Here is a 27,509-nt window from a genome sequence, read left to right as displayed (position 1 = left end):
AAGAAAAGACTGACAAGGGATGCAAAAACTAAATTGATATTATCAAACCACATTACGTCTCAACAAAATTCGAAGTAACCCAACAAAATTAGGAGTAATTTGATAATCTAGAAAAAACAAGACTGAATTGCGGAAACAAAAAAACTACATATATGTCTCCGGTTTCAAACAGAAATAAATCAATCTTCGTCATCAATAACCTTAGTGCCCAATCCTTTGATCTCTTCCTTAGGGATTTCAACAACGGTGACAAGGGAGTACAGCTCTTCCTTGGCATCTTCGTCGTCATTCCTCTTACGAGCAATTCTTACCCTAATTCTCCTTGGAACACTCCTGATTCCCTGACTCCAGACGAACTTGTTCAGCTTCACATCAACCCTCACATCATTGGTTCCCATAGCCTTCTGAGCAAACTTCCTGATCTCCTTAATCGCTTTAGGAGCCTTCTTCTTAAATGTGCTATTTTACACAAAATGAAAAAAAACAAAAACTAAGACTACTGATCTCAAATTAAGACATAATAAACGAAAATCATTATGCACTGCTTCATTAATATTAATATCAAAATGAAAAGCACAAATTTTAATTCTATCTCATGCTAGATCTTAAAAATATAATACCTAATGTCTATCACTCGACAACTACGAAAATCTCAGATCCATAGAACGTGTATAAAACTAAACTTATATGAAGCATTGGTCAATAACGATAAACTTACTTAAGGTGTCTATTGAAGTGTGAAGTATGTTGCTAGTTCAATTTGATACATAGAAATTAAAAATTGCAGAGAAAACACAGCAAAAAGAAGGTGAATTATTTACCAGCCATGGAGGCGCTTGTGGAGGTTAATGGTGTACTCTCTGGTAACCACCTCCTCCTTCCTTCCCTTCGCCTTCTCCACCATTCTCAACCACCGATTACTCTCTTACCTGAACAAAACAATAAGAAGTTCACGTCACACCGTGCAAACAAACTTACCAGTTTGAGATTCCCGAGATGGCGAGGAGATATACCTTAGGGTTTGGGAAGGGTTTCGGCAGCGTCCAACACTCAACAGAAAACGAAGAAGGTGACTCCTCAAATATATCATAACCCTAACCCTAATGGGCTTGGGCTTGCGACGCCCTATATTTAAAAGACCTCAAAAAAGTAAACGTCTACTTCTTCCTGCACCTCCATAAGATCTTGTGCCACCCTATAAATTTTTTTATTCCAAAAATATCCTTCTTTGATATTCTGGACATAATTCTTTTTCTAGATTCGTAATTAGCTTTCAAATTATGTAATCCAGAAACCTTTTGTGATTAGCTTCCGGATTACATAATTTAAAAATCTTTCCTATACATGAGATTAACTTTCGGATCGGATTATGTAATCCATAAGTATTTTTTTTCAGATGTTCCGGATTACATAATTTAAAAGTCTTTTTTATACATGAGATTATCTTTCGGATTATGTAATCTAAAAGTATTTCCTATACATGAGATTAGCTTTCAGATCAGATTATGTAATTCATAAGTCTTTTTTCAGATGTGTGATTATTTTCTGGATTGCATAATCCATAAGTATTTTATGGATATGAGATTAACTTACAAATATGTAATTTGAAATTTTTTTCAAATGTGTGATTAGCTTATAAATTGCATAATTCATAAGTCTTTTCTAAATATAAGATTAGTTTTCAGATTATGTAATCTGGAATATATATATGGATTACATAATCCATAAACTTATCTTAAATTCAAAAAAGACTTTCAAATTTTATAAACCTAAAAAATACTTCCAGATCGAAAAACATATTCCGAATTATGTATGGAGTGACACAAAAAGGATAAAAATATATTTTTGTATTAAATATGGGAGTGAAACAAGAAGGTATTGAGGTGCAAGAAGAAGCAGTCAAAGTAAACGGGTCAATTAAAGGCCCAAAAAGAAGCAAACGGGTCAATTAAAGGCCCAATAAAAAAACGGGTTAAACATTTTAAACTACACCGTCTCTGTTGCGTTGCGCGCAGAGGAGAGAGAGAGAGAGGAGAGAGAGAATAATGGAAGAAACAAAGAGAAAGGAAGAAGAAGTGCTAGCATCAGCTCACTCCACGGTGTTCAAAGAATCAGAAAGCCTTGATGGAAAGTGTGCTAAGATTGAAGGCTATGATTTCAACCATGGCGTTAACTATCCGCTGCTACTCAGGTCCATGGCCACCACTGGCTTTCAGGCTTCGAATCTCGGTGATGCCATCCAAGTCGTTAATCAAATGGTTTGTTTTGTAGAACCCCATTTCTTTATTTAGCTGAATCTGTGCTTTTTCGCTTATAAAGTTGTGATTTTTGGGCTGAAGCTAGATTGGAGGCTAGTTGATGAAGCCGTGACTGAGGATTGCAGTGACCATGAGAGGGACTTGGAGTACCGAAAATCTGTGACTTCTAAAGTGTTTCTGGGTTTCACTTCTAATCTTATTTCATCTGGTGTTAGAGACATTGTTCGGTTTCTTCTTCAGCATCGCATGGTGAGTTACTTTCCCTTGTTCAAATGCCATTTCAAGCCTTTGCAATGTATTCCTCAATGTTTCTGATACTATCATGATCAAATAGTAAATTGAAGTCAAGTTGGTAAATTTTTATTTGTTTTGCAATGTTCAGGTTGATGTAGTTGTTACAACTACAGGTGGCATTGAAGAAGATCTTATAAAGTGCCTTGCACCAACATTTTCAGGAGATTTCTCTCTGCCTGGAGCGTATCTACGCTCGAAAGGGTTGAATCGGATTGGTAATTTGTTGGTCCCTAATGATAACTATTGCAAATTTGAGGACTGGATTATTCCTATTTTCGATCAGATGTTAAAGGAACAAAATACTGAGGTATTTTATTGTTTGACTTATCTGTTCAATGCAATGTAAAATTATGTGGTTTGGTTTTTGTTGAACTCCTGCTGTCACTTTTATTACTCATACTTTTGTGTTTGTATTTAGTACTATTTGTTATTCATGTTTAGTTTGTGCTAAACTAAAATCAAACCCCATAATTCATGTTTAGTTTGTATTTTGTTCTATGATCAAATTAACTAAACTATGATTTTATGCATGGTTGGATGAAAAACCTTCTACAAAGCAGGTTCTTTTTAAGTTTTCACTTGTGATTTTTTTCTTGGTGCCTTTTCTGTTTCGCAGAATGTGTTGTGGACACCATCTAAGTTAATAGCTCGGTTGGGAAAAGAAATAAACAACGAAAGCTCTTACCTTTACTGGGCGTACAAGGCAAGTATGACACCAAATTTTAATAGATCATGCTACTCCCTCTACTCTGTTTCTGATTTGAATTTTTTTCCTAGTTTCTTTCTCGTAATTAGTCTGTTGTTGTTCATGTTTTCTAGAACAACATTCCAGTTTTCTGTCCTGGCTTAACTGATGGCTCATTGGGGGATATGCTGTACTTCCATTCCTTCCGCAATCCTGGTCTGATTGTGGACATAGTGCAAGGTTTTTTCCACACTCTTTCTGCTTTTTACTGCATGCATGATTTTGAAAAATCTGGGAACCATCACTAAAATAGTTAGCAATACAACAGACATAAGGGCAATGAATGGTGAAGCTGTTCATGCAAATCCCAGGAAGACGGGAATGATCATTTTAGGAGGTGGCCTTCCAAAACATCACATTTGCAATGCCAATATGATGCGCAATGGAGCAGACTATGCTGTTTTTATCAATACTGCACAAGAATATGATGGTAGTGATTCTGGAGCTCGTCCTGATGAGGCTGTTTCGTGGGGGAAAATCCGTGGATCTGCTAAAACTGTCAAGGTACATCCTATGCATACTTTCTCAGCATTGTCTTGCATGTTTGCTTAAGGAATGCCAATTTTCTCAGCATGTTTAAGTTTTTAATTTTGTCATGCATACTTTCATACTTCCTTTGCATGTTTTTGTCAATGTCATGCATTTTCTCATAATTTCCTTTTCATCTGTTTTTACTTTGTTGAACAATTTCCTTTTGAAACGGGTATACCATCTGTGTTAAGCAGTTGAATATGCATTGGTTTCTATTTATATTACATGAACTTGTAACCTTTATCATAATGCCAGCACTTAATAGATATTTAATTACTCAAACACTCTACTAATACGCATGAAAAAACTAGGGTACCAAACAACCATCATTACTATATCCACTAAATGTCTTCTTATACATTAAAACAGGTGCACTGTGATGCGACAATAGCATTCCCTCTGCTGGTTGCTGAAACGTTTGCTTCCAGAGTTAAACCTCACCATTGATGGAGGCTAAACACGAATTTGTTGTAAAGTTTGATTTAGTTGTGTTGTGATTGATGATCTTGACGTTTCAGTTCGCTGTGGGTGCTTAACATGACAGTCATTTGATTCTTCTGCTGTACGCAGCAGAGGACATCATTCCAAAATAATCCCACTGATCCTGGCATTGAGGAAGTCGGGAACTGTAGATGTAGTCATAATTTTTCATTGGAGATGATTGTACAAACTAATCTTATGAGTGCTGATGGATGACAACCCTGCATCAAATTATAACTGAAAAGAGAAATGATATTTTGTTGAAATGGAACAATTTTGAAATTTTATTGGTTTAATCACAGTTGTAAACTGATATCTTATCATTGTGATTGTGCAATTGTCAGACTAACATTCTCCTGCCTTTATTTCTAAATTAGAGTGAGATTTAAACTGCTTTTATTTCTAAATTGGAGTGAGATTTAAACTTTTACTGATTGATGTAATTTACTTAATAAAGTTACTTTAAATTGGTAGCCAAACATTTTCTTTGTAAGCTTATGTGATTTTATGATTTGTGGATTTTGAGAATCACAATATGAACTTATATATTGAATGGACTGTAATCTCATCATGAAATGTGCCATATGATTGTTCAAGTCCTAATAGCTATGATGGATCAACTTACATTTTTAACACAGTTATTATCAACGTATTAGAAATTACATAATTTGTAAGTTTTACTTTATATTTAATAAGTTTTACTTGTGATTTAATAATATTAAGTTAATCCTAACTAACAATAAAGATTGTGTTGTTCACAGTAGTTTTTGATCTGGCATTCAAGTGATTAATGGTAGAATGAATCCAAAATTTTCAAAACTGGCATAATTAACAGTTGCATGATTAATGGTAGTTTTTGATCTGGCATAATGAACAACTTTTCCATGTCATTTTCAACGAAAAAAACAACTAACTGATAGAAATTTAACATGAAACCATTCATTAGGAGCACAAAATGTGATTTTATTGAGGTAACTGCTGAAAATATATAGTAGCAGTGCATGTAACACTGATTACATATGAGCAAACAAGTAACAAAACTCAAGCAACGCGCCTACAAATATTGAGACCATCGCCAACAGAAGTAAGGGAAAATTCAACTCGAGAATCGTTTGTGATTGTTTTGTTGAATTCAATTGCTGCATTCCTCCCTGATCTGGTGTGTGGTGGAACTTTTTCTTCAGGCCAGGAAACACGTCCTCCCCACAGAGTATTGTCATATACAAGTAAACCACCAATTTTGATCAGTTTTATAAGCCTCTCATGGTAGTTAAGATAGTTCTCTTTGTCAGCATCAATGAAAGCAAAGTCAAAAGATCCTTCATTTGCAGGCTGCACCCAAACATCCAAATATGTTTTTAGAGAAAAGAGTAAACATTCACATAGTCTTAGAATCTCATGTTTCAGTTTAACTAAATCTTAAAAACTTAAATCTATTTCACTAGTCACACTGAAAAGTAGACCTATTATTAAACTTGAAATATGTGAGAAGAAACATATACAAAGGTAGACATGTTAGACTTGAAATAAAGTGAGAAGGAACATATGCAAGTGATATGATAACAGTTCAATAGCAAGGGATTTGATAGAATTAATAACAAGAATTAGAATGAGATGTGGTATTATGTTAGAATCTTGGTTATATCTAACTCAATTTCAAAAACTAGTTCATGAAGTGAGAATTGTGCTAGTATATATATTAGTAGACTTTAATTCTAACTTAATCTCATTAAATCGACTAATAAGATGAGTTAGACTTAAAGTTCATTTCTTAACATGGTATCAGAATCATTTAAAGTTTATCCTAGCGGAAATTTGTTGGACTTATTGTGTTACCCGCTATCCGGTCGTTATCGAACCACCAATAACATATATTTCCACGCACGAGTTAGTAGTCTCGGCGTGAGAAGTGTGTTGGAGATTCCACATCGACTAAAGATTATGATATTTTACTCTTTATAAGTTGATTTTATGAGGTTGAGTTAGACTTAAAGTCCACTTCTTAACACAATCTGGTAATAAATTTATTTCTTCTTTTAGTTCTTGGATTCTTGAAAATATATTCACTTATTTTGTCTATATTTATTATGAACGTGAGCTTTTCAACATACAAAAAGAAGCAAGCTTACATCTTCAAGTAGTTTATCCAAAATTGGTAGAGCAGCAGACTCTATGAAATCAATCTTGTGCTCAACTCCAGCCTTTTTTATGACTGGTAATCCAATGTCATAAGCTTTCCTGTCAATATCTATGGCTGTAATCTGCAACAGCAAATTATTTTTTAGTACAAATTATAATGAAGACATGCACAGAAATTTAAGCATGCAAACCTTTCCATCATGAGGAATGTTGAGTGCTGTGAGGAGAAGGGAGTAACCAGTAAACACTCCCACTTCAATGGTCTTTTTGGGATTCAACAACTTCAAAAGTAAGGCCATTAGCTGACCTGCATCAGGTGAAGTAGCAATGAAGCCCCTGAATGAAAGTTGAAAAACAAGTTGAAGAATTTTCAGTTTCTTGTTTCAGCCTCAGATCAAATAGGTAAGTTTTACAGTAATAGACAGAAGAATTACCAAGGTTGACTACTATTGATTTCCCTCAGCTCTTTCAGGGGCTCAGGTTCTCTAGGGTAAACAGCTGTTTCCAGTATATACTGCCACACCAGAAAGGAGTAACAAGTGATCAATGAGTTTTCATTTCATGAATCAAGATGTATAAGTGTGTGTGTGTGAACACACCATGAGTGAAAACACACAAAATTTGCTAGTTTGTATACAAACCTTGCTTAGGTCCTTGCTTTGTAATATGACTGGATTGCGGTAAATTGATGGATCCTTGATCTTTTCCATTTCTCTGCAATCCACCAAAACCAACAACCAACACCATAAGGGGTAGGGTCCTTCAAAGGGAAAGAGAAATAATATCCCAGATGCATGTTATCAAGTTCTTTCTAAGAAAACATATTCTATTGCATTGTTTTTTTTTCCACCACTCAATGAAATGAAAATATTAGTGTAACGGTGTGGTCCGTATGACCAACTAAGAGACTCAACATCCGGTCAAGATCGACTCATATGACCGAAATCATCACACTCAAAGAAGATTAATGAAACTAATCAATGATCAATCACTGGGTTTTTAATTACGACCCAAATTCTTAACCTGACCTAATAACAAAGAGTTCATGATAATAGTCATATAAATAAGCACAGATTACAAGAATTAGTTATGTCATCACCTAGTACTAATAGCACCGAATACCAAAACCTTACTTAAACGTTGGAGTGCCTTTTGCAAGTACCATCCGAGCCCAGAGTTCATACAAACAAGTTGTGGTTGCAAGGGGAGTGTGAGGATATCATTCAAGTGGAAGGGAGGATAGGGAAACCTACCTAGAAGAAAGACAATCGTTTTCTTGATTTCAACCGGAAGGGAGAGAGGTAGACCGACCCACCGGAAAGAAAGACAATCGTTCTCTTGATTCCAATACAACTTTCTTGTTACTTTAATGAAGAGAAAATGTAAACTATTGAACTCTAGCAAGAAAAAGACTTCGATTATAATATAAAATTACAAGTTCCTTTTGGCGAGGATGCAGTTATGTATGCACTGTGTAGAAGTGAACCTGAAGAGTTGCTAGAATTAGGCATGCTTGGGACAAAAGAACACATTGAAGAGAGATATATACCTGAATTTCTCCATTCTGATGATAACTTGAATGAGCTTAGAATGGATCTGGGAGAAAGTTTGTGGTTGAAGCTTAACTCTGAACAGAGCAATTAATGGTTGAAGCCATTTCACCACACTTATGCAGTGATGCAATGAGATGAATTCTTTGGTCAATACTATGTTATATTAACGGTCAAAGGTGGCGGCTTATAAAACTATCCACTCAGAAAAACACTTTCAGATTTTATATTATATTATATATTATCACAAAATAAAACAAATATTTACTATTAGTACAAAGATTTGTTTCGATGTGCGTAAGATTTCTCCACTAATAGATTATGTCCCATACTTTAGCATTTCCTATATTTAAGTTAATAATCATTGTTAAAATTATTGGTTGAACTATAGCTTAGAAATCAAACTAGAATAAAAAAGTTAGAAATAGTTGTATTGGTCCATTAGGAACAACTTTTTTCTTAATTTTGACTTGCTAGTTTTTGAAATTATTTTTTAATTCTGTAAGAAGTCTTTCTCCTTGTTAATTATGTTTATTTATTTTAATAAGAATATTTTATTAAAATTCCGTTCTTATAGCATATAATCATTCTTCATGTTGTGTCTTAATGATAGTAACCAATGAATGTACACATGCATCCACTCTAAGCACATAAACTCTATCTTCAATAGTAAATTTTTTGTATTTTGACATTTTATAAGAAAATGATTTTTTTTTCTAAGACAGCCCTTCTCGAACAAATTTCTAGCACTGTCACTTTTAATTAGAAGAATAAATTTTTAAAAATCTTGATTACAAAATATAAAAATATGTAAATTTCATAAAAAGAAACACACAAAAATTATCAAAAAAATTCAATAAACTATTCAATTTTAATGATTTTAGAAATTAATGAGATAAATTGAAGTGAATAAAAAACAATTCTTCTAGTTGATCTAGGTCTCTATTGCTGAAATCATAAGATCATCTAAAAAAATTGGTCGTCCCATTTTTTATTAAAAGGAAAAGTGCGAAAGTCTATGAATTAAGATTTCTTGTTTTGTTTCTTCCGTGCAATGAATTCGGTGTTCAACTGCCCCTTATGGACTTTAGGCCTTTTTTTTCTTCGGTCCAATCCAAATGCTGCACTCCTTTGACTCAATAGTTCTAGAATCTCCCCCCAAAAAATAGTACCATTTTATAACAGATTTAATAAAAAAAATTATTAAAATAATATCCCACCAAACTCATATTATAATAGATTTGTAAGTAAGCAACATTCTTGGTATTCTTCATAAGAGAAAACAATTTATGTATTATATCTTACTTTAAATATATATATGACAAAGAAATCAAATTTGTATAGGAATGTATTCAATTAAGCAAAACTAATTATTATGAAGTCTATGAAAGAAGATGGAGTTACTAAGCAGAAGTTCATGAATGAATGTGGCATCAACCAGTTGAGTTTAATGAATACAATGCATAGGGTAAATATTTACAGTGAACTATTCAAGTATGTGCAGTAGTCCTCAAATAATGAGATTGTAAAACCTATACACTAACTCAATTTATTCTCAAAAAATACAGGTCCCATCCTTATTCCTCAAATAATTTGACTATTAAATCACGCATCTAAATGTAACAATACAGGCTGCAAAAGAAAGATAAACCATCAAAACTATGTACCAGTAGCTATGTTGCTATATTGAGGCAGGTGGAATTTAAGGACGATCCTTCTTAAGAGACAAGAAGTGAGCAGCAAAAGAATCGTAATCGGGTAACTTCGGATGAACGTGCCCAACCTTCTGATTAGAGGAAGTATCTGCATTAGAATCATCTTGGCCCTCTTTATTATCTTGTATCACTGTTTTTGGAGAACTGGAAGGTTGCAACCTTGCAGTTGATTTCTTAACTTCCCCATGCAAGGATCTTTTCGGTTCTGAAACTGGCTCAGTTGCTTTATTTTTGGCTGATCCAGGCTTCGATCCTGTCCAATTTTCAGAGCTCCTCGTCATGGATGAAGCATTTTGATTACTATTCTCGTAAGAAGTTCTTGAAGATTTCCATCCAAGTGTTGTGGCAGGAGTCACAGAAGGCTTGGATAAAGGAGCATCCCTTGAACTTAAACCTGTTGTGCCAGCTTTAGGAGAAGCCGATGTCCTTCGAGATATTCCTCCAAGAGGACGGGCAAAACCTGGTGAATTTTGTTTAGGAAGTTCATCTTCAAAATCACTATTATCAGAATCAAAGTATGTAACAGAGGGCCTTGAGCTGGATTTATTTTTTGCTTCACTTTGCTCCTTCTGAATGCGAGGTTCAATAGTACTAGCAAGAGTCTCCTGTGAATTTGCAACCATGCGATAACTATTAGAATCAGAAGATATGTTGTGCACTTCCGAGGCCGCAGTCTTGTTTCCTCTGCGCACTTCCCTCGTGTACTTGTCCTGAACAGGAGTATCAGAACCAATCGAAGCACTCCCAGTTGGCAAAGATTTTTCATTCTGGATTGAAGTGTTCCCCAATGACGATGAAACATCATCCAACGTATTCTTAATATAAGGTGGCCGCTTCAAACCTTTATTGCGAAGACCACCCTTCAAGGTACCATAGCTTAATTCCTTGCCACTTTCAGCCTGAAATTCCTCCAGAGTTTCAGTGTCATTGTTTGCCTCAAGATCCAAACCCGATGAAGAGCTTCTTTCCTTTGTAGATGGCAGACGTGCTGACACGTCATCATCATAGCCAAAATTCTTTTCTGATACAGTAGCGGTGTCTACCCTTGTTTCAAAATGCTCTTCGATGGTGTCTGAACCAACTGAAGGTGACAACCAAGACTTTCTGTCAGTGCCCATATTTTTATCATTTCTTGATGAGGACCCTAGATCCCCATGGCTTGCAACTGGATTAAAGGAAGAATTTTCATAATCAGATAGCCCAGAATGCTTAGACTTGACCAAATCCACATCGCTATCTGAACCTGGGTCATCTGAATCATCAAAAGTGACAGGCAGTAACAAGTCTTCTTTTTCAGAAGAAACTGCAGAAGCTGTCAATCTTTCAGAAGCCTCAGAAAAATGTGACTGTGTACTAAAACTTGTCACTTTCTCATCAACGTTTTGTCCATGCCTCCAAGAATCAACTTGTGATCTGGCACCAGGGGATGAGACAAACAAACCAGATCCCTCCCCACTGTACTTTTTATCAACATCAAACTTATAATCATCACCGTCCTCTGATCCAGAATCATCAAACAAAACAGAAGTATCATTATAAGAACTTGTTCCCATAAAGTTTCTCTGGGCGTTTGCTTCATCAGCAACAAAAAGGTCTTCCACAGCTTTGTTCCCAGTCTTCCAGCCATTCAAGTCCAAATTATCATTGTGATCATCAGTTGGAGTAACGAGATGAGAAGAGGAAGCTTCTCTATATGGTTTATTTGTCCTTACATCTCCAAAGTGATAATTGTTTTCAGTATTCAAATCAGTGTCATCATATAGTTCAGTCACAAAAGCTTCTTCATTTCTACCTGCTTGTGTTCTTGAACTTATTTCATGTGAGTCACTATTCTTTTGCTCAAATGAGTTCTTATGATGATATATATCAGCCATTTCAGAACCCTCAGTAAAAGGTTTATCATCACCAAAAGCACTACCAGACTTTAATGAACCTGACGGGGAATGTTTGACCACATTCTCATTACTGCTCGGGTAATATTTGCTGGGTCCTCTTACCAGATTATCTTGTTCTCTAGCAGAAATCTGTTCATTGTGCGTCTCAGAACTGCTTCTATGGAAGTAACCATCAACAGAACTAGTAGAAATATCTTTGTCATCATGAAAAGTGTATCCTTGGGGTCTTTCATCTCTCAACCCGTTGCCAGAAGAACTATGTGATCCACTTGAATACTGCCTTGTCATGTTTTCACGGTTTGAAAGTTCCGCAGCTGCCCTTGCAGCCATGCTAGCACGTTCAGCAGATTCTGCAGCTGCCTGTGCAGCAGAAGCAGCATCCTTGAATTCCATTGTCCAATTTTGCCTATTCATAGAAAAAGCACTCCTGTTATCGGTGTATGAATCTAGAAAATCCGTTTCTTGACTTCCAGTTCCTGCAAGAAAGAATCCCAAATATTCAGGTAACAGACACAACAAAAGCCCAGAAAATAAGGTGTAAGCACCATTTTCACAAAAAAATACCTGAAGATCTGATTTCTTGATCCTTTCTAGCAGCAGCACTTGCAGTCTGCTCATGTGAATTTGCAGATACATGATGCATTGGTTTAACTTGTGAGGAAGCACGTACATTGGAAGGACCCTTTTCATCATGAACAGGTAGAACGGGGATTTGAGAAGGTTCAGCATAAGCAGCCTTCTCAGAAGTACTTGGTCCAACCTTAACATACATATACACATATAATATCAAACTAAATAATCCAACAAACGTTTTATATCAAAATAAACCAAAGAAAAGCTACAATTAGTAGTGCCTACCAACAAGTCTTGAGAAGACTTTACATCATTTTCTTCAAATGACTTGGGCTCCCATTTGATATTATGCTCCTCAGCAATTGCAGCCAGTATTTTTATCTTGGTTGGACCATCAGGTGCTTTGGCAGACAATTTCTCAACCAACTGAAAAGACAGAATTAAATTAGAAATAAGCTTCAAAATGATCTTATCTTACCCAACTTCAAGCAGGTAGAAAGACTTACCATGCGACTTACACCACAGTCAGGGCGTAGTTCAACAGCTGCAGAGACAAATTCTTTTCCGTACTTGGACGTTAATTGCTTCTTCACATCTACGAGCTCTGGTACGTCTGAACATCTTGGAGATGCAAATATTACACTTGAAACCGCTTCCTTCAAGTCAATGGGGCAGTTTCTGGAAAAGTTTAAAGAGGAGAAATGATAACGACATCAATGCAATGAGAGGGTACGATCATAACAACAAACAAACTTATAAACTGTATGAAACAGTATTTTCAGAATCAGAAAACCCCATGCAATAATCCCTTCAGACACCCACAATTAATGTTAAAGCAAGAGACATAAAGACATACATGTTGGCATTCAAACTTTTACATGAATGATAGATATAGAATATCAATTAAAACATGATTTTTAACATCAAAGCACAACAATCCCTGTAAGTCATGCCTAAAATCATTGGGAACGAAGCTAACAGGTGGCACTGGCATGTTACATAATTAGTTGAGGATGATTCTCGACTGAGGGGCTTTGTTACTGTATCTATACCAAATGCACTGTTTATATTCTTACATAATACCTTGTACAATGGCATAAAAGATAAAAACTCATTGATCAAATCTATATCTAGATACTACAGTTTTCATCAGAATCATACTTACCAGAAAAGAAACAGTGAGATGTAATTCTAACCCAAGGGTCGTCCTTTCCCTTTATTTAGCTATTTTTATTCTGCCAGATCTATGATCAGGCCCAAGTCTGACATGAACCAACTCAGCTATACAATTATCAGATTCTCTTTAATTAAGTCCTCTAAGTTACAAGTATAACAAAATAGTTTGCCCTAACGTGATCGCACCTTCGATTGAAAAAACCTAACAAAATAATAACATACACACCCAAATCACGTAATATTACTTCCGTGCAGTCAAATCTACAAAAGGGAAGAGGAAAAGTTTATGTTCCCTCCCCCTAAACTAGCACAAACAATTTTAAACAATGAAAACTGTTCAACAAAGTGAAATGAATAAAGTAACCAAAGTAAAAATGTGCTTAAAAGAAACTGATAATTTAGCTGTGTTAAAATACTTTTGTGATTCGATCATGGGCAAACGTGCGGCGATAAGTTCACAGTATATCTCAACAAGATCGTAAGCTGCCATCGTCTTCTCCTCCCTGACAACATGTTCAACCTAAACACAAACCAGACGAAAAGTCAACACAATCAGAATCCCCAAAAACGAATGCAATCAAAACCTGAATTGTGACATCAAACAGAAAACAGACAACATAAAATCGATAAAAAAGAAAACCGAGTTATGCTGTCATCGTTACCCGGATTCTAGCAGTTCGGTCCTGACCAGACTCGAGCAATTGAGCCAACTCTCTCTTGAGTTGCCTCACCTGCGCTTCTCTCTTGTTCCTCAAAAGTTTTACGCGTGAAACGGCGAGCTTCAATGCCGTTTTGCTGCACAAAACAAATTCAATTGAACAAAAGCCGCTATGATTCTCACTCTCTTTAATCAAAACAATACAAGCAGAGATCGAAGGCGTACCACTTCGCGGGCTTGAAGCTTCGATGCAGCATAATTTGCACAAATTCAAACTGAAAAAATGAAGAATTATTGTGTTTATTTGTTTGTTTATCAAAGATTAGCTGTGATGAGAAATGAAGTAATTGAGAAGAAGACGAAGAAGAAGAAGAAGAAGAGAAAAGGAACTTGCAGGCGAAGAACGAGGGAAAACGAGTGAAAATTTTATTGCAATTGAACTTTCGTCGAAACCTGACAAAAGAATACCAAAGAGAAGAAACCTTTCTCTACGTTCTACGCCATAAGGAAGGAATAATTACCTACGGGGAGCTGCATCCAAGTCAATAATGGACCTCACTTCAATTTTTTTTTTCTTTTTGCCAAATGTTTTATTTATTATCTTTCTAAGATGAAAAATATGTTTATTTTTTATTTTAATAACTATGGTTTATTAGTCCAATGTTGTATATTAGTAGGTCGGTTTACAGGTTAATCTAAATGATATTTATATTATATTAACGTGAATCAAGACTAATAAGGCAGGTCTCTGTTTCGGTTAATAACGTTTGGAGCTCAATTTGAGTTGGTATTGTAAACGAAATTTGAAATATTAGGAACTCAGTCATCTTTAATAGTGGAGTGACAGATGTGTCTGAGGTGTTCGCTTCGGTGCAAGTTAAGGTATGGTCTTGGATTCATACAAAATCCCATTTTTCTTATTTCCCGTATTCTAGTTGGGTTTTAAATCCTTTGGATTGTATGAGGTTGATTATGTAATGTTGGGTAGTGTTGGTATGGTAGCCCATTTGACAAACTGGTAATAGAAGTTATTGTCAGATATTTATGTATAAGGATTGAACCACCCTGAAATGGTTCCTATTTTTTATTTTTTTATTTTATTACTAATAAAAAAAAACGTGAATCAAAGATTTCGTACGATCAATCTAAATAAGATTTAATTGAATAAAAGTCATATGTACAAAAGAAAGAATGTGAAGTCTTTAGTGTATATATCAGAGAATGCATGAACATGAAAGAGGAAGAGAGATCACACACTAAACTAATAATATACTTATTCTTATTCTTAATCACTCGGAAGGTCTGAAACAATATTAAATTTTATTGGGTCATACATTAAGATATGATTATTACTTTGGTTTTTGAGATAATTATTATAAAGAATAATAAACTTATTCTGGTAGTTTGTGAACAAAAGTAATAGTATTAAATTATTTTACATAAATAATATTTTTTATTTTAAGAAATAGCTTTTGATATTAAGAAAAAATTAGAAAAATATAAAATCAGTTTGTTCACCGATTCAATGGTCCAATCATATTATTTATTGAGTTTAGGTAGGTTCCGACCACCATGTCTAATAATAAAAAAGTAAATAAATAAAATCACGTCTTTTCAGTCGTGCTCACGAGGTAGTGACACGTGATGTTACTGAATTGGGTCTATTTTTCATTGAGGAATTTTAAAATAAATGACAAGTAATTTGATAAAATAAATAAATGTATCAATTTAATAATACTTTTCAGTTTCCAATGTGTTAACAAAACCAAAAAAAAAAAGAGGAAAAAGTGTTCCATTTTATTTTTGTTTGACCGGTAGAAGAGTTGATCAATCATTTTTTAGTTTTAGAATAAATATTTTTTATATTTTAATCAAATAATTTTTATTACTTTTAAATAGGTATATTTTTTATTTTTTAATGATAAAACACTCATTTTTAAGTTATATTATTTATAGAAAGGTTAAAAAAATGTCTATATTTATATTAATTTTATATCCTAAAACTTTAACTTTTATCATTTTTATTTAAATTTTTAGTTGATATGATATTCTAAATAAAATAAGGAAAATGAACATTACCTTATATAAAATGTAAGAGAAATGAATATAATTTGTTAAAAATAAATAAATAAATACAGAGTACTTGCTTAAAAGTGAGAGAGGGTTGAATGTTACTTTATTAGCAACATGAATGAGCGAATGTCTATTTTTAAAATATAAGAAATTTAAGTGTTATTTAGTATGATTTTAAGAAGGTTAGTACAATTTTTTTGTCATTTTATTCTTAAAAGAAAATAAAAATTAAATTAAGTGGGAACAATAGTAACTTTGTAAAATTTGTAAAATAATTATGTGCTTGTGAAAAACAACTACTTTATATTACTTTAACATGAAAATATTTCACTTTTAACAATAACATTTATCCAGTAATAAAATAAGTTATAAGTGCATGAAAGGTATAAAGAAAAATAGCAAGAACACATAATTTCAAGAAAAATAACTATGACTAAAACAAGAAAATATATTTTTGCTTACAAAAAAGTGATTTCTTAGTTTCTTTATTTAGTATTTCTTATACTTATAAATTTTACTATTTGTTATTTATATTTTTATATAAAAATATATGTAATATTTAGCTTAGGTTGTATCAGAGTCTATTAAGATTAAAATTAACTATAAGGTCTGAACCAATAAGTGCAAGAAAGTAATATGCATCTTGTTCTAGTCGGATGAGATGACCCTTAACTAGAGCATAAAATATACCAGAAATAGTGGTTTCCAATCTAGTTGTCCGTGTTCTTGGTCGGCCTTCTTTTTCTTTTATGTTGGATCTCTTTCCTTTTTGTTTCCTAACTTTTATTGTCCATTAACACTGATATTCCGCATATCTGTCAATCATAACTCCTAATATCTTTAACGGTAACAACGAGATCTTCTATTAACTTTCCGAATCGGAAACAAATCACTCCTCTAACTATAGGATCGGTCCATAACCCCACACATCTCACCACCATTCAAACTTATTTTAGACTCATGTGAAGTTCAACCAAATACTAGACAATGAAAGGTTCATGCGAGACAAACATGAAATCTTTTGATCACACACTTCTTAACTTCTTTTAAACTTAATAGGCCTAAATATATCATGATTTACAACTATTATTTACAGTTACTTTTACAAAGAAAAATAAATGATAGATCCAACATTTTATAAGTCCAAAAAATACAACATTAAGAAACTAATAACTATTTTTTGTCATACTTGTGTTATTCTCATTCAAATTATGTGTTCTAACTCTTTTTTATTACATCTATTTATTCATTCATCAATTAGACGCTAAGAGACGGCAAACCTAACACCAAAATTAAAATATGTGTAACACTTCTCAACCAAATTAATAGAAAAAAAATGAAAAACAAGAACATCAAATAGGCAAAAATATAAATGGAACATACTCATCATTCAATTTTACACCTCCAAAAACATCTACTAAGATTGTTATTCAAGTCAAGAAACATAACTTCAACAAATCGTCAATGACTCTAAACCCTCCTAACAAAAATATTGTTGATTTTTCACGAACTAATCTTAATCTCCTAAGGTTGAAAGTTTGAAAATCTCTTCATTACTCATGACCTGGTACATATGTAGGAACCAACCAACCAAACAACAATATATCACTTTTAATTATGACTACCAATTTCAAAATTAATAAATAATTTTCTGAAGCATATGCATGTATTGTTGCCTTATTAGTCCCAAAACTCAATTTTATTCAAACTTAACTTTAATTGCCAAAAAGAAAATGTATGCATTTGTAATTTTATGTCACAAAAAATATATTTTAATAAAAAAATGATAACGACCTTTTATTAATTGCTTCTCTCCTCTTATTTTTTTTATAGAATACTCTTTATTACACTATTTTGTATGGAGCATTTATTGAAAGAAAAAAAAAGTACTTTTTTATAGTAACATTCTTACTCAAAGCACAATTATGCCGTGAAAAAATAGAAAAAAAATTACTTCTGAATGATAAGATAACATTAATATTTGTTAAAAAAAATGGAAAAAAATTACAAAAATTAATATTCACATGACACGACTGATTTCATTGTTTTAATTTGAGTATCTGAACTAATAACCTAAATATCTCAAATAAGTGGTGTGAAAAAAAAAATACTCAGTTTAAAATCCTCTCTGTATTTAATTAATGGATCTTGTGAATAACTTTTTTTCAAAAAAATCTTATTTAAAACACAGTTAGCATTAAATATGACTGCATTTTCTAAATTTCCTAATGTTTTGATCCTTTCTATCAGAGAACTATAGTATAAAGGAAATGGAAGATAAGAAACACTGTGATGTGGTATTAGTTACTATTGAATAAGAAGATAGAAAATGAATAACAGTGGCTGCTTAGGCATGCAGAAGAAGATTACAAGATCAACTTTCTCTAATGTTCTGTTAGCTTCTGTCAAATGTACTGTGTTCACAAATGAAGAGATATCAACTATTTAGATTCAGAGTTTTCCGTACTGTGAGAACACGACAAAGAAGTGAAGAGATATCAACTATTTAGATTCAGAATTTTCTGTATTCCGTACTGTGTTCACAGATAACACGACAAAGAAGTGAAGAGATATCAACTATTCAGATTCAGAGAGTTTCGTGGGAAAGAGAAAGAGAGAAGTTTTTGTTAATGGAGGAAGGAGGAAGAACTGCATGAAGAAGAGGGTTGTTCCAGTTTGTTAGTGATCAACAGGCTCACCCAATTGGCTGAGCAAGATGGCCAAATCCATGCCTCTTATCATCGTAGGTGCAGCTGTAGTGTAAGGACACTCCTTCGAAAACCCAACCTTGCCAGATTTCAGTTCCTTCATTAGGCAAGCCTTTAATGTCTCATGGCATTTCACATGAGTCATTCCTGTAAAATCAGTCTTTCCCTTAGTCTAAACCAATCACTCAACTACACAAATAATCACAAGTGAAAACAAAGACTCTAGTGCAGATTTGGTAAATTACAGAACAAAGTTACACATGGTTTCAGTTTCAACAACAATAACAAGTAAATTTTTTTAAACCTTATCTGGTAACACGACCTTTCGACCAAAACCAGCATCATGCTAATTCGACTTGATTAAAAGAGATAAACATGGCATGATTAAGGAATCATTAAACTCACACTAATCTTTACACAACATAAAGCCTAATAGAGAAGTGTAAATAAGAGGGAACCTAAATACTGTTTCCATACATAGAGCAAAATGGCATTGGAAAATTCTGAGTTCTGACAACAGAATTAGGAAGAAGCTTCCAAGCATGCAATTCAGAGAATTGATTGAACAGAAGATTAACATAAAATGGACCCAAAAAGAAATAGGCACACAAGAATGAAATAACAGAAACACCAATTGGGGACAGAAACAAAGTTAATGTTGGTGCAGAATGTGAAAATACCGAGTTTGCCAACGCAGTCGTCATGGGCCATGCAACAAGCGTCAAGATCATCGCATGGTTTCTCGCCGGGACAGCCAGAATACCCCACCCCGCAATACTTGCCGTATCTGATTCCAATCGCTGAATTTCGATTATAAAAATAATTAGTATCAACCAAATTAACGATTACTATAGCATGAACTCAACGGAATGGAGTAGAATCTTACTGTCGCACTGCTCCGCAATGCATGTGGTGCTGCAGTTTGGCTGAGCAGATACGTGGGGGGCGGCGGCGAGGAGCAGAGAGAGGAGGATTCCGAATGCGGCGGTGGCGCGTGACATTTTGTGGCGAAATTGAAGAAAAGGGTGGTGGATGGTTGACGCCGAACTCTCCTTCCCCCCACGCTTGATCTGTATTTGGGTATTTGCAGGCACAACACAAGCAACCTCGTATTTGAAGTCCCAAGTAAAATAAGGTTTCTTGTGTTTGGTTGTTATGCCAAAAATACCAAACCACCCTTCAGATTGTTGCCAAAGCAGTGGATGTCCTTTCTCTTCTCATCTTTCACAATTACCATTTGCACCATACTTATCTTTAGCCTTTACTTATTTTAGACTTATGAACTTTGGAGGATAATGTGTTATGATAAAGGATATAAAAATGTGTATAATTTTTAAAATGTAGAATACGATTTCAATAAATATTTTTTAAATTCACATTTTATGTATCTTACGAGTGTCTTACGAATGTTCGTGTCCGATACATGTGTCCGAGACAGATACACAATTTAATAAACGTGTCCAAATCTCATAACTTATGATTGATGATGGAGGAAAAACAAAGAAAAATATAACTTTTTTTTTTCTTTTCAACCAACATTACTAAATACTCTATGAGTCTCTCATAGTATATTAAAAATCCTTCATGTATAGTTAAAAATGTCAAACACTGTAACTAAGGATTGTGAAATTGGCAAGAAAATGAGGAAATTCAATGTAGATATCATGTGTAGTTTGATCTTGTTCAGTTTTCACAACACAAACCAAATCACAGTATAAAATGGTTTTTTAAGTTTTGTTTTTCAATGTTTGGTTTCGTGGTTTTTTTTTTTTTTTGATTCATTTAGCGATTAAAAATGGTTTTGTTCGATTTTGAACGCATTAGCATGGGAAAACGTGAGGATTAGTTTGGGTAATTGTTCAACAAAATTTGGAGAGTGTAAAGAAGAAAGGAGAGGTGTAAATAAGAAAAGGCCTCTTTCTTGTAGAAATAATAAAAGACCCAACCAAGCAGTATGCTGATCCGTTCCGTGAGAAGTGATTTTCTTCCTGCACCCCAATGATTTCTTCATGTATCCCACATCGAAATTATTTATTTTAGATTTTACAATTCGAAATAAAAATTTACATTCTAAATTTGTACTGGTATGGGCGAGACCGACATTCGATCTCCCTGACCGAGACTTACCTAACTGCCCGAGACCTGGTCTAATTGACCAAGACTAGAGAAACCTGATCGAGACCATGGAAACTTAGCCGAGACAGGAGAAATCGCCATGATTGGTCAGACCGGCCGACACATACATCAATTAACGCTCAAACCAAGGTCAGTGAAGTTAATCCATCGTTAAGGATTAAGTAATACAACCATAAGTGAGATTTACTCCACTAATCAGGCCCAATAAGATAAGCCTATTAAAATAATATAAATATAACACATCCCAAGGAAAAAGGTACGTCATTTATTACTGTGCACCTACCCGAATACTGATCATCCGCTTTACTGACTTGAACGTTGAAGTGCCTTTTGCAGGTACCCTCCATCCGGTGTTCACCCGAGACCAAGAACCGAAAGAGAAGCACGAAGACGAGAAGGACCCTAGTCAAGTACCCAACAACTTGTCCGACCGAAGGAAGAAGACGAAGACTTCAATAATTCTCTAGGTCCCATCTTCCTAGCAGGAACAAAATCGTATAATTTAGAATAAAAAATTTGTATTTTGAATTATATAATATAAAATACAAAATTTACGTTCTGAAATGTTGAAATGTGCAATCTAAAATACAAACTTTATATTTTAGAATATAAAAAATAAAAAATTTTAACTTTTGATTCTAAAAGGATTTCACATTCCATAATTAAAAAATATAAAAAATAACTTAGATATTTTTTCGAAATATAGAGGTACAAGAAAAAAACCGCATGGAGGGTGCAGGAAGAAATTCCATCGTGATCCTTAAAGTAAGAACAAGTTCACAAATACTCTATTTTTTCATGAACATAATCCACTCGAGTTCTAATATTTCCTCTCAGATTAAAGATGGTTATAATCAAACAGATAAAAGAAAATCAAAATCAATTACGATTTTAATATATTTTAACAATTTGATTCGAATTTCGATTTAAAAACTAAAAAGTGATCTACATTATGTTTTGTTTACTGTATTTAAATAAAATATTATATATATATAAAAAATTAATTAACAGCTATGAAATATGCTTTGGTGCGACTTTAAAAGTTGTTTTATAACTTAACTATATTATACTTGCAATATATTTATATTAATTAAACTAGGATAATAAATTTATACTGTATTTTTTAACCATGAAATTATATAAACCAATTATTAATGAGAGAAATTTAAAATTATTAATTCACAGCCATTATACAAAAAAAAATATAGTAATTTTATTTAACAAAAACAGTAAAATTGATACAAACAAAGCTATATTACATTTGTTCATTTAAATTTTTATATTAAATTAAAATAACAATAAAACTGTATTTAATTTTCTTCCTATGGCGTGACTCATACATACATAACAATGTCCTTTAAATGCATTTACACATTTTTAATTACAAATTAAAAACGTAGACGTACCATAACTTGTTCTTATTAGAGACATTTATCAATTTAAACTAAAATTGTTATCATTCTATAATCAGGACGTTGACTTTTCCCATGGGAAATGAATGCTGAAATAAATCATTTTTTTTTTTGTGTCAAGAAATAGTCAACATGAACAATAAATATGAAGCAAAACCATAGAAAATAAAAATCAAAGATTCCCACAACCACCTTAATATATATACTTTTTTTTATGCATCATAATTAATATTAGTTTGAGTCGTTCATAATTAAATCATCTAATAAAGCTTCCATTTGGCATGAACCATACTCTTTCATTCGTAACATTTTCTGTAAACATTTTTTTATATTTAAAATATTACTTTGACTTTACTTTCATATACTAAAATACCTTTCCAATCATTTAACATAATTTTGAAATAATTTCGGCAATCATGAGATTAGAGAAACAATTTGAAGTTATTTATTAAATTGTTTTACTGATAGAACTTTTATATTTTTGTGAGATTTTCTTTCATGTATTCTATCAAAAATTGTAAAAGTTTTTTATTTATTTGAATTTCGTATAATTCCATAAAATATTTATGAAAAATAATATCAATGTCGGTTTCTAATATTTAGTTGGTGTTGATTTTTTATTCATTAGAAAAAAAGGTGATGTTATTTGCAAGTCAAACCTAAATCGGTCATACAAATTTCAAATCTTTAAATAGAGAACAACATTTTTGAGAATTTGGTTAAATTAAATTTATTTAACTTTCCAAAGAAAAAACTTAATCGTTGAAAAAAGAAAATAAAAAACTTAATATACCATCTTGGGTGTGTACTATATCGTTCTGAAATACTGTGATCGTTGTTGACTTTATGCATTTTGCAATTATTTGATCAAAGTTAGGAGTTCAAAATTGGTGTCCACAAGTGTGTGTTTGTTTAAAATTTCAAACATTAATATTCAAATCACTAAGACAAGAAATTTGACATTGATTAGAGTTTTGAAAGAAAACCAATTTAAATATGTATATATGTTGCAAACTCTTACTCTGAAATTTGGTGTTTTTGTTTGTAGTTTTAGTGACAGTTTTTAGTCACAACAATGAATTTGATGTCTTTTATAATAATTATTTCAAAAGTTTAACATCAATATTATTTTTATCAATCTTATTTACAAATAAGAAAAAATTAATTTTATGATTAGCCAAAAAGGCTTTTTCCACGCATCCCAATTATGTTTGATGATTCCAGACACATATAAATAACAGTTTGTATCTAAACTTTAATCGGCAAAAAAACATATATAGTGGCTAACACTATCAAAAACCGCTGCTTCTATCCAAAACGTTGTGAATATGAGATTATATATTTTAAATAAAAAAAACTCAACAATAATCCTTTGCCCATATTCTGCTAGATCTAGGCAAAACATTCCAGAGACAGGCATATCTAATAGCGGTAGTTGCCAAAAGAACATACGAGCTACATATTTGAATTCTACTTCGAGCCTATTCTTCTTGAGATCAAAATTATCCTGCAAAAAAACCATAATCTCTAACAAGCTATAAAGAAAACTTTTATCTGGACTATAAGTCTTAGGTTTAGTTTAGCAATTGAATACATAAGATAGAGTTTAAACACAAGTCAAAATGGACAACTTAGGGAGGAGAGGTGTGGTGTTTGAGAGTAATAGGTGTGTTATGTGCGGTGGTGAGGATGAAACAATTAACCATGTCTTTTTTAGCTGTAAAATAACTTGGTTGGTTTGGAGTTTGTGTTGTCAGTGGATTAGGAAGGAGTCTGTTTATCACCAGGATGCCATAGAACACCTTTTGGATTTAGATTATCTTGGGCGTCGAACCAAAAGGTCAATAAAGTATGGGACTGCATGTGGATCGCAGTGGTTGGAGAGATTTAGAAGCAGAAAAATTGAGTTATTTTGGAGAAAGGTAAAGTTGACCACAATGAAGTTTTCACGTTAGCTTAGTTAAAAATCTGATATTGGGTGACAAGTAAGGAAAAGTTAACAATTTTCACCTTTGCTCAGTGGTGTATTGATCTTAAGATTTGAAAAGAATTGGATAGATGTCTAATAGAAGGTAAGAGGTGGCAAGAAGATGACACGTAAAAGTAGGGATACGGGCAAACTTGCAGTGGTTGCAAATGTAGTGTTTTGGTTTAGCTTAAGTGAATTTGTTTTCTATTTTGTTTTGTTTTTTGTGATATGCTCCTTAGAGCTTTGATTTACTTAAAAGTGAGGAGAGTCGTGATTTGCTATATTGAACAAACCTAATGATCGCCTACAAATTTGTATAAGGATTAAAACACTTCTTAAATACTCATTTTTATTATATTAAAAAAAATATCAAACATACGAGAAGATTGTTATTGGAAAAATTTAATAGATATCTACCTCCACCATCATTATTTTTATCAGTGATGAATGGTATGAGTAATTTTTTTTATAAATCTAAATCGAAAATCACTCTCTTTGTTGATCAATAATCGTCCTTTATAACATATTTCGTTGTCGCAAGTTAAACTAAAATTGATATGAATTTAAGGGACAACGAAAAGATTTTTCACATGTTTGGTACAGTTCGAAACAAAAATTATAAGATTGGTTGAAGTCAAATTTAGAGTGTATGAAAGTTTGAATAAAATCTTATTCAGCATTTACAAGTTACGTCTTTTTAATATGTATCGTACACTATGCACAGAAATCTAGGGCACTCTGACATGCATACATCTTCCTGCCATCATCATCCCATGACCACATGCCCTTGCATGCATGGACCCACGTGAAGTTTCTCACACTGTGAAGGTGGTGATGTGCATGATCATGATTCATGCACGCATACATGCATCATGATCATGATTCCAATATCATGCATGGGTCCACGTGAAGAATCTGATGCGTAAGACTTTGTGGATGGTGAAGGATAAGGAAGTCCTACACATGTATGGCGTACGATTAGGTAAGTAGGACTTCATATCTACCACCAACTTCAAATTTAGAGAAAAAACCATGCACAAGTCAAAGGCCACCAATAAATCATTAAGGTCATTTCATGTGTAATAAGTGCATAAAATATAAACATATACTATATATTTTGTTATATTAGGTGAATAATATACCAAACTAAAGAATATAAACTATGTTATAGCATTAAAATTCATAATACACAAATATTTTTCAAAATATAAAGTATATTTTAGACATATGATACATATTATAAAAAAAAAGTTAATTACTAATTCTAGTATCTGAAATAATATAGTACATCAACTAAAAAATAAATACTGATATTTCACTAGTCATAGAACTTGTTACTCGTAACATAAACAAGTTTTTCTAAAATATTCTTTCAATGAGAAACCAAAAAGATATTGAAAATCTCAAATTGTGAGAATGGGAAGTATATGAGTTTTATTATATATGTTAGGAATTTTAATTTGTAGAAAAAAATTGTATAGTTTATGTTTTTCATCTTGTTAAAAAAAGATAAACATTTTAAGTTTACATATTTTCATAGAGTCACTCATTGCATTGCTTGTTGATATATATAGTGAGTTATAAATTCATTTATAATTCTTTAGAATGTAACATAAAAAAAAACTAACAAATAAGAAAAGTAATATCTTCTAATTACATGAGATAAAAAATGAAAAATAATCCAAATTCTTCTTTAAAAGCTTCTGCATAATAAGTTATAAAGTGCTCTTATATGGACGGATCTAGTCTATCAAGTTCTTCTTTCGCCACTTTCTTCAATCTCTTGATCTCTAGTAGTACTTTTCGATCTCTCAGTCTTTGTTGATTCCTTTTGATCTCTCAGTCTTTCGTTAAACGAGGAATGTCTACCTAAAAAGACATTCTCACATTCAAGTTAAAGATAAATATATTTAAGTCACAAATGTTATAATTAAAACATCCTTCCCTTTTATCTTTGGAACACTTATCTACTTATAGTTTTTTTATATATATATTTATAAATCTTTCCTTATCAGAAGAAATATTCCATACTCATACTCATGAAAGTCTAAAATTATTTGATTATAATTAATCTTCAACTTGTTGAAAAGTTAGAATGATTTTTAATTAATTTAACACAATTGTTATAATATCGAATGATCGGAATGTCAATTTTTTTTATTAACAATAAATAAATAAATAAAATAAAATAAAATATTTTAAGATTATTCGAAGTACAGTTAGAGTAGTTAACGTAGTCTTCGAAATGAGGTAATTAGTTGAGGTGGGAAAGGAAGAGGGATAATTGTCATTCACCAAACAACAACAAATGACTGCAACTCCTTTTCTCTTTTTAAATGTTGTTTGTTTTGGTCAAATATTGTTCAGTGACATTTTAGTTGACTTGACATGATATAGAATTAAAAAACTTTATTTAATTAGTACCCAGAAGCTTATTAGTTCTATAATTAAGATTTAATTATTGAAAACTACATATACAGATGTTTAATGAAAGAAAGTCAAAGCAGTGTTTGAGTTAGCATAAAATAAACCTGAAAAAGCCCTTTGAGCAAGTGGTGTGTCAATCTAGAAAGCATGAATAGATTATATTCCCTGTTCAGTCAAACCATAAGTGATGTTGAAGGTCTTAGTTAATCCTAATGAGGTGCCTTAATTAGGCTTAATATTTGTTAATTATTACATGAATTAAACTATAAAGGAAATTAACTTGGTGGTGAAGCTACTTATTAATATAATGGAAACAACTTAGTGGTCAATATCTACCCTTGACGTACGTGTGATCTCAATCAGACGCTGTATCACGTGGTGGACCATTCCATGTTTTATCACCTTAAAAACCAAACACACTTAAAACTACAAACCAAACTATAATCTTATCATTTCTTTCTTAATCAACTCGAATATCCACATAAGGATCACAACATCATGATAATAAGTATCCACCATGAAGCATAGGTTAAGTGAGTTTTTCTGTATATTTTATTGGTTAAACCAACTTTGCTACCTGTTAATTATATGTGATTCAAACTCTCAACTCACAATGAGTTTTTTATTTTATCAGAAAAAATATAACAAATGTCATCCAGTTAGTAATTCAATCCTCTTATAAACTAAAAAAAATACAAAACATTTCAAGACAACTTCGATACCCTGTCATAACTACTTAAAAAACGGTTTAAAATTTAAAGATCAGTTCT

General features: G+C 32.6%; 5 protein-coding genes across 9 annotated transcripts; 1 reads left to right on the top strand and 4 right to left on the bottom strand.

The window, feature by feature from the left end:
• Positions 1–18: 18 nt before the first annotated feature.
• On the bottom strand, positions 19–1,055 carry LOC137838154 (large ribosomal subunit protein eL31). The gene is made up of 3 exons (XM_068647395.2): positions 1,014–1,055; positions 822–929; positions 19–459 (listed from the first exon to the last, which is right to left on the bottom strand). The coding sequence occupies exons 2-3, from the start codon at positions 902–904 to the stop codon at positions 180–182; spliced, it is 363 nt and encodes a 120-aa protein (XP_068503496.1). The 5' UTR covers positions 905–929; positions 1,014–1,055; the 3' UTR covers positions 19–179.
• Positions 1,056–1,989: 934 nt separating this feature from the next.
• On the top strand, positions 1,990–4,631 carry DHS (deoxyhypusine synthase). Of its 3 annotated transcripts, none has more exons than XM_068647389.2 (7): positions 1,990–2,258; positions 2,340–2,507; positions 2,641–2,859; positions 3,169–3,255; positions 3,372–3,477; positions 3,566–3,801; positions 4,198–4,631. In XM_068647389.2, the coding sequence occupies exons 1-7, from the start codon at positions 2,046–2,048 to the stop codon at positions 4,273–4,275; spliced, it is 1,107 nt and encodes a 368-aa protein (XP_068503490.1). In that variant the 5' UTR covers positions 1,990–2,045; the 3' UTR covers positions 4,276–4,631. The 3 variants fall into 3 exon arrangements, 2 of the variants coding, with proteins under 2 accessions (XP_068503490.1, XP_068503491.1); XM_068647390.2 differs by having other exon boundaries at positions 1,994–2,258; positions 2,344–2,507; XR_016520554.1 differs by having other exon boundaries at positions 2,000–2,258; positions 3,169–3,259.
• A 619-nt stretch (positions 4,632–5,250) lies between these two features.
• LOC137838148 (putative caffeoyl-CoA O-methyltransferase At4g26220) lies at positions 5,251–8,154 on the bottom strand. 3 transcript variants are annotated; one of them, XM_090301303.1, is made up of 7 exons: positions 7,997–8,136; positions 7,581–7,844; positions 7,089–7,161; positions 6,882–6,961; positions 6,639–6,783; positions 6,438–6,569; positions 5,251–5,640 (listed from the first exon to the last, which is right to left on the bottom strand). In XM_090301303.1, exons 2-7 carry the CDS (start codon positions 7,610–7,612, stop codon positions 5,350–5,352), a joined length of 753 nt encoding a protein of 250 aa, XP_090157429.1. In that variant the 5' UTR covers positions 7,613–7,844; positions 7,997–8,136; the 3' UTR covers positions 5,251–5,349. The 3 variants fall into 3 exon arrangements, with proteins under 3 accessions (XP_090157429.1, XP_090157430.1, XP_068503489.2); XM_090301304.1 differs by having other exon boundaries at positions 7,701–7,844; XM_068647388.2 differs by lacking the exon at positions 7,581–7,844 and having other exon boundaries at positions 7,997–8,154.
• A 1,243-nt stretch (positions 8,155–9,397) lies between these two features.
• Positions 9,398–14,523, bottom strand: LOC137838916 (uncharacterized). Its single transcript, XM_068648125.2, has 8 exons — positions 14,409–14,523; positions 14,240–14,289; positions 14,019–14,151; positions 13,773–13,876; positions 12,687–12,858; positions 12,466–12,606; positions 12,172–12,367; positions 9,398–12,083 (listed from the first exon to the last, which is right to left on the bottom strand). Exons 2-8 carry the CDS (start codon positions 14,269–14,271, stop codon positions 9,700–9,702), a joined length of 3,162 nt encoding a protein of 1,053 aa, XP_068504226.2. The 5' UTR covers positions 14,272–14,289; positions 14,409–14,523; the 3' UTR covers positions 9,398–9,699.
• Positions 14,524–18,365: 3,842 nt separating this feature from the next.
• Positions 18,366–19,922, bottom strand: LOC137838147 (putative phospholipase A2 homolog 1). Its single transcript, XM_068647387.2, has 3 exons — positions 19,682–19,922; positions 19,476–19,595; positions 18,366–18,942 (listed from the first exon to the last, which is right to left on the bottom strand). Exons 1-3 carry the CDS (start codon positions 19,794–19,796, stop codon positions 18,767–18,769), a joined length of 411 nt encoding a protein of 136 aa, XP_068503488.2. The 5' UTR covers positions 19,797–19,922; the 3' UTR covers positions 18,366–18,766.
• Positions 19,923–27,509: the final 7,587 nt, after the last annotated feature.

The sequence above is a fragment of the Phaseolus vulgaris genome, chromosome 4, assembly GCF_051622355.1.
Source record: "Phaseolus vulgaris cultivar YP4 chromosome 4, ASM5162235v1, whole genome shotgun sequence".
In the NCBI taxonomy this organism is placed as follows: domain Eukaryota; kingdom Viridiplantae; phylum Streptophyta; class Magnoliopsida; order Fabales; family Fabaceae; genus Phaseolus; species Phaseolus vulgaris.
This window is presented reverse-complemented; position numbering and strand designations above follow the sequence as displayed.

Coding starts and splice junctions, on each gene's coding strand:
- DHS (XM_068647389.2), top strand. CDS start 2,046: ATGGAAGAAACAAAGAGAAAGGAAGAAGAAGTGCTAGCATCAGCTCAC. Junction 2,259..2,339: donor TCCAAGTCGTTAATCAAATG/GTTTGTTTTGTA, acceptor TTTGGGCTGAAG/CTAGATTGGAGGCTAGTTGA. Junction 3,802..4,197: donor GATCTGCTAAAACTGTCAAG/GTACATCCTATG, acceptor ACATTAAAACAG/GTGCACTGTGATGCGACAAT.
- LOC137838148 (XM_090301303.1), bottom strand. CDS start 7,612: ATGGTACTTGCAAAAGGCACTCCAACGTTTAA. Junction 6,962..7,088: donor AAAGCAAGGACCTAAGCAAG/GTTTGTATACAA, acceptor CTGGTGTGGCAG/TATATACTGGAAACAGCTGT. Junction 6,570..6,638: donor ACATTCCTCATGATGGAAAG/GTTTGCATGCTT, acceptor TTGCTGTTGCAG/ATTACAGCCATAGATATTGA.
- LOC137838154 (XM_068647395.2), bottom strand. CDS start 904: ATGGTGGAGAAGGCGAAGGGAAGGAAGGAGGAGGTGGTTACCAGAGAG. Junction 460..821: donor CACAAGCGCCTCCATGGCTG/GTAAATAATTCA, acceptor TGTGTAAAATAG/CACATTTAAGAAGAAGGCTC.
- LOC137838916 (XM_068648125.2), bottom strand. CDS start 14,271: ATGCTGCATCGAAGCTTCAAGCCCGCGAAGTG. Junction 12,607..12,686: donor ACTGTGGTGTAAGTCGCATG/GTAAGTCTTTCT, acceptor CTGTCTTTTCAG/TTGGTTGAGAAATTGTCTGC. Junction 12,368..12,465: donor AGTCTTCTCAAGACTTGTTG/GTAGGCACTACT, acceptor ATGTATGTTAAG/GTTGGACCAAGTACTTCTGA.
- LOC137838147 (XM_068647387.2), bottom strand. CDS start 19,796: ATGTCACGCGCCACCGCCGCATTCGGAATCCTCCTCTCTCTGCTCCTC. Junction 19,596..19,681: donor CATTGCGGAGCAGTGCGACA/GTAAGATTCTAC, acceptor ATCGAAATTCAG/CGATTGGAATCAGATACGGC. Junction 18,943..19,475: donor CGACTGCGTTGGCAAACTCG/GTATTTTCACAT, acceptor CTGATTTTACAG/GAATGACTCATGTGAAATGC.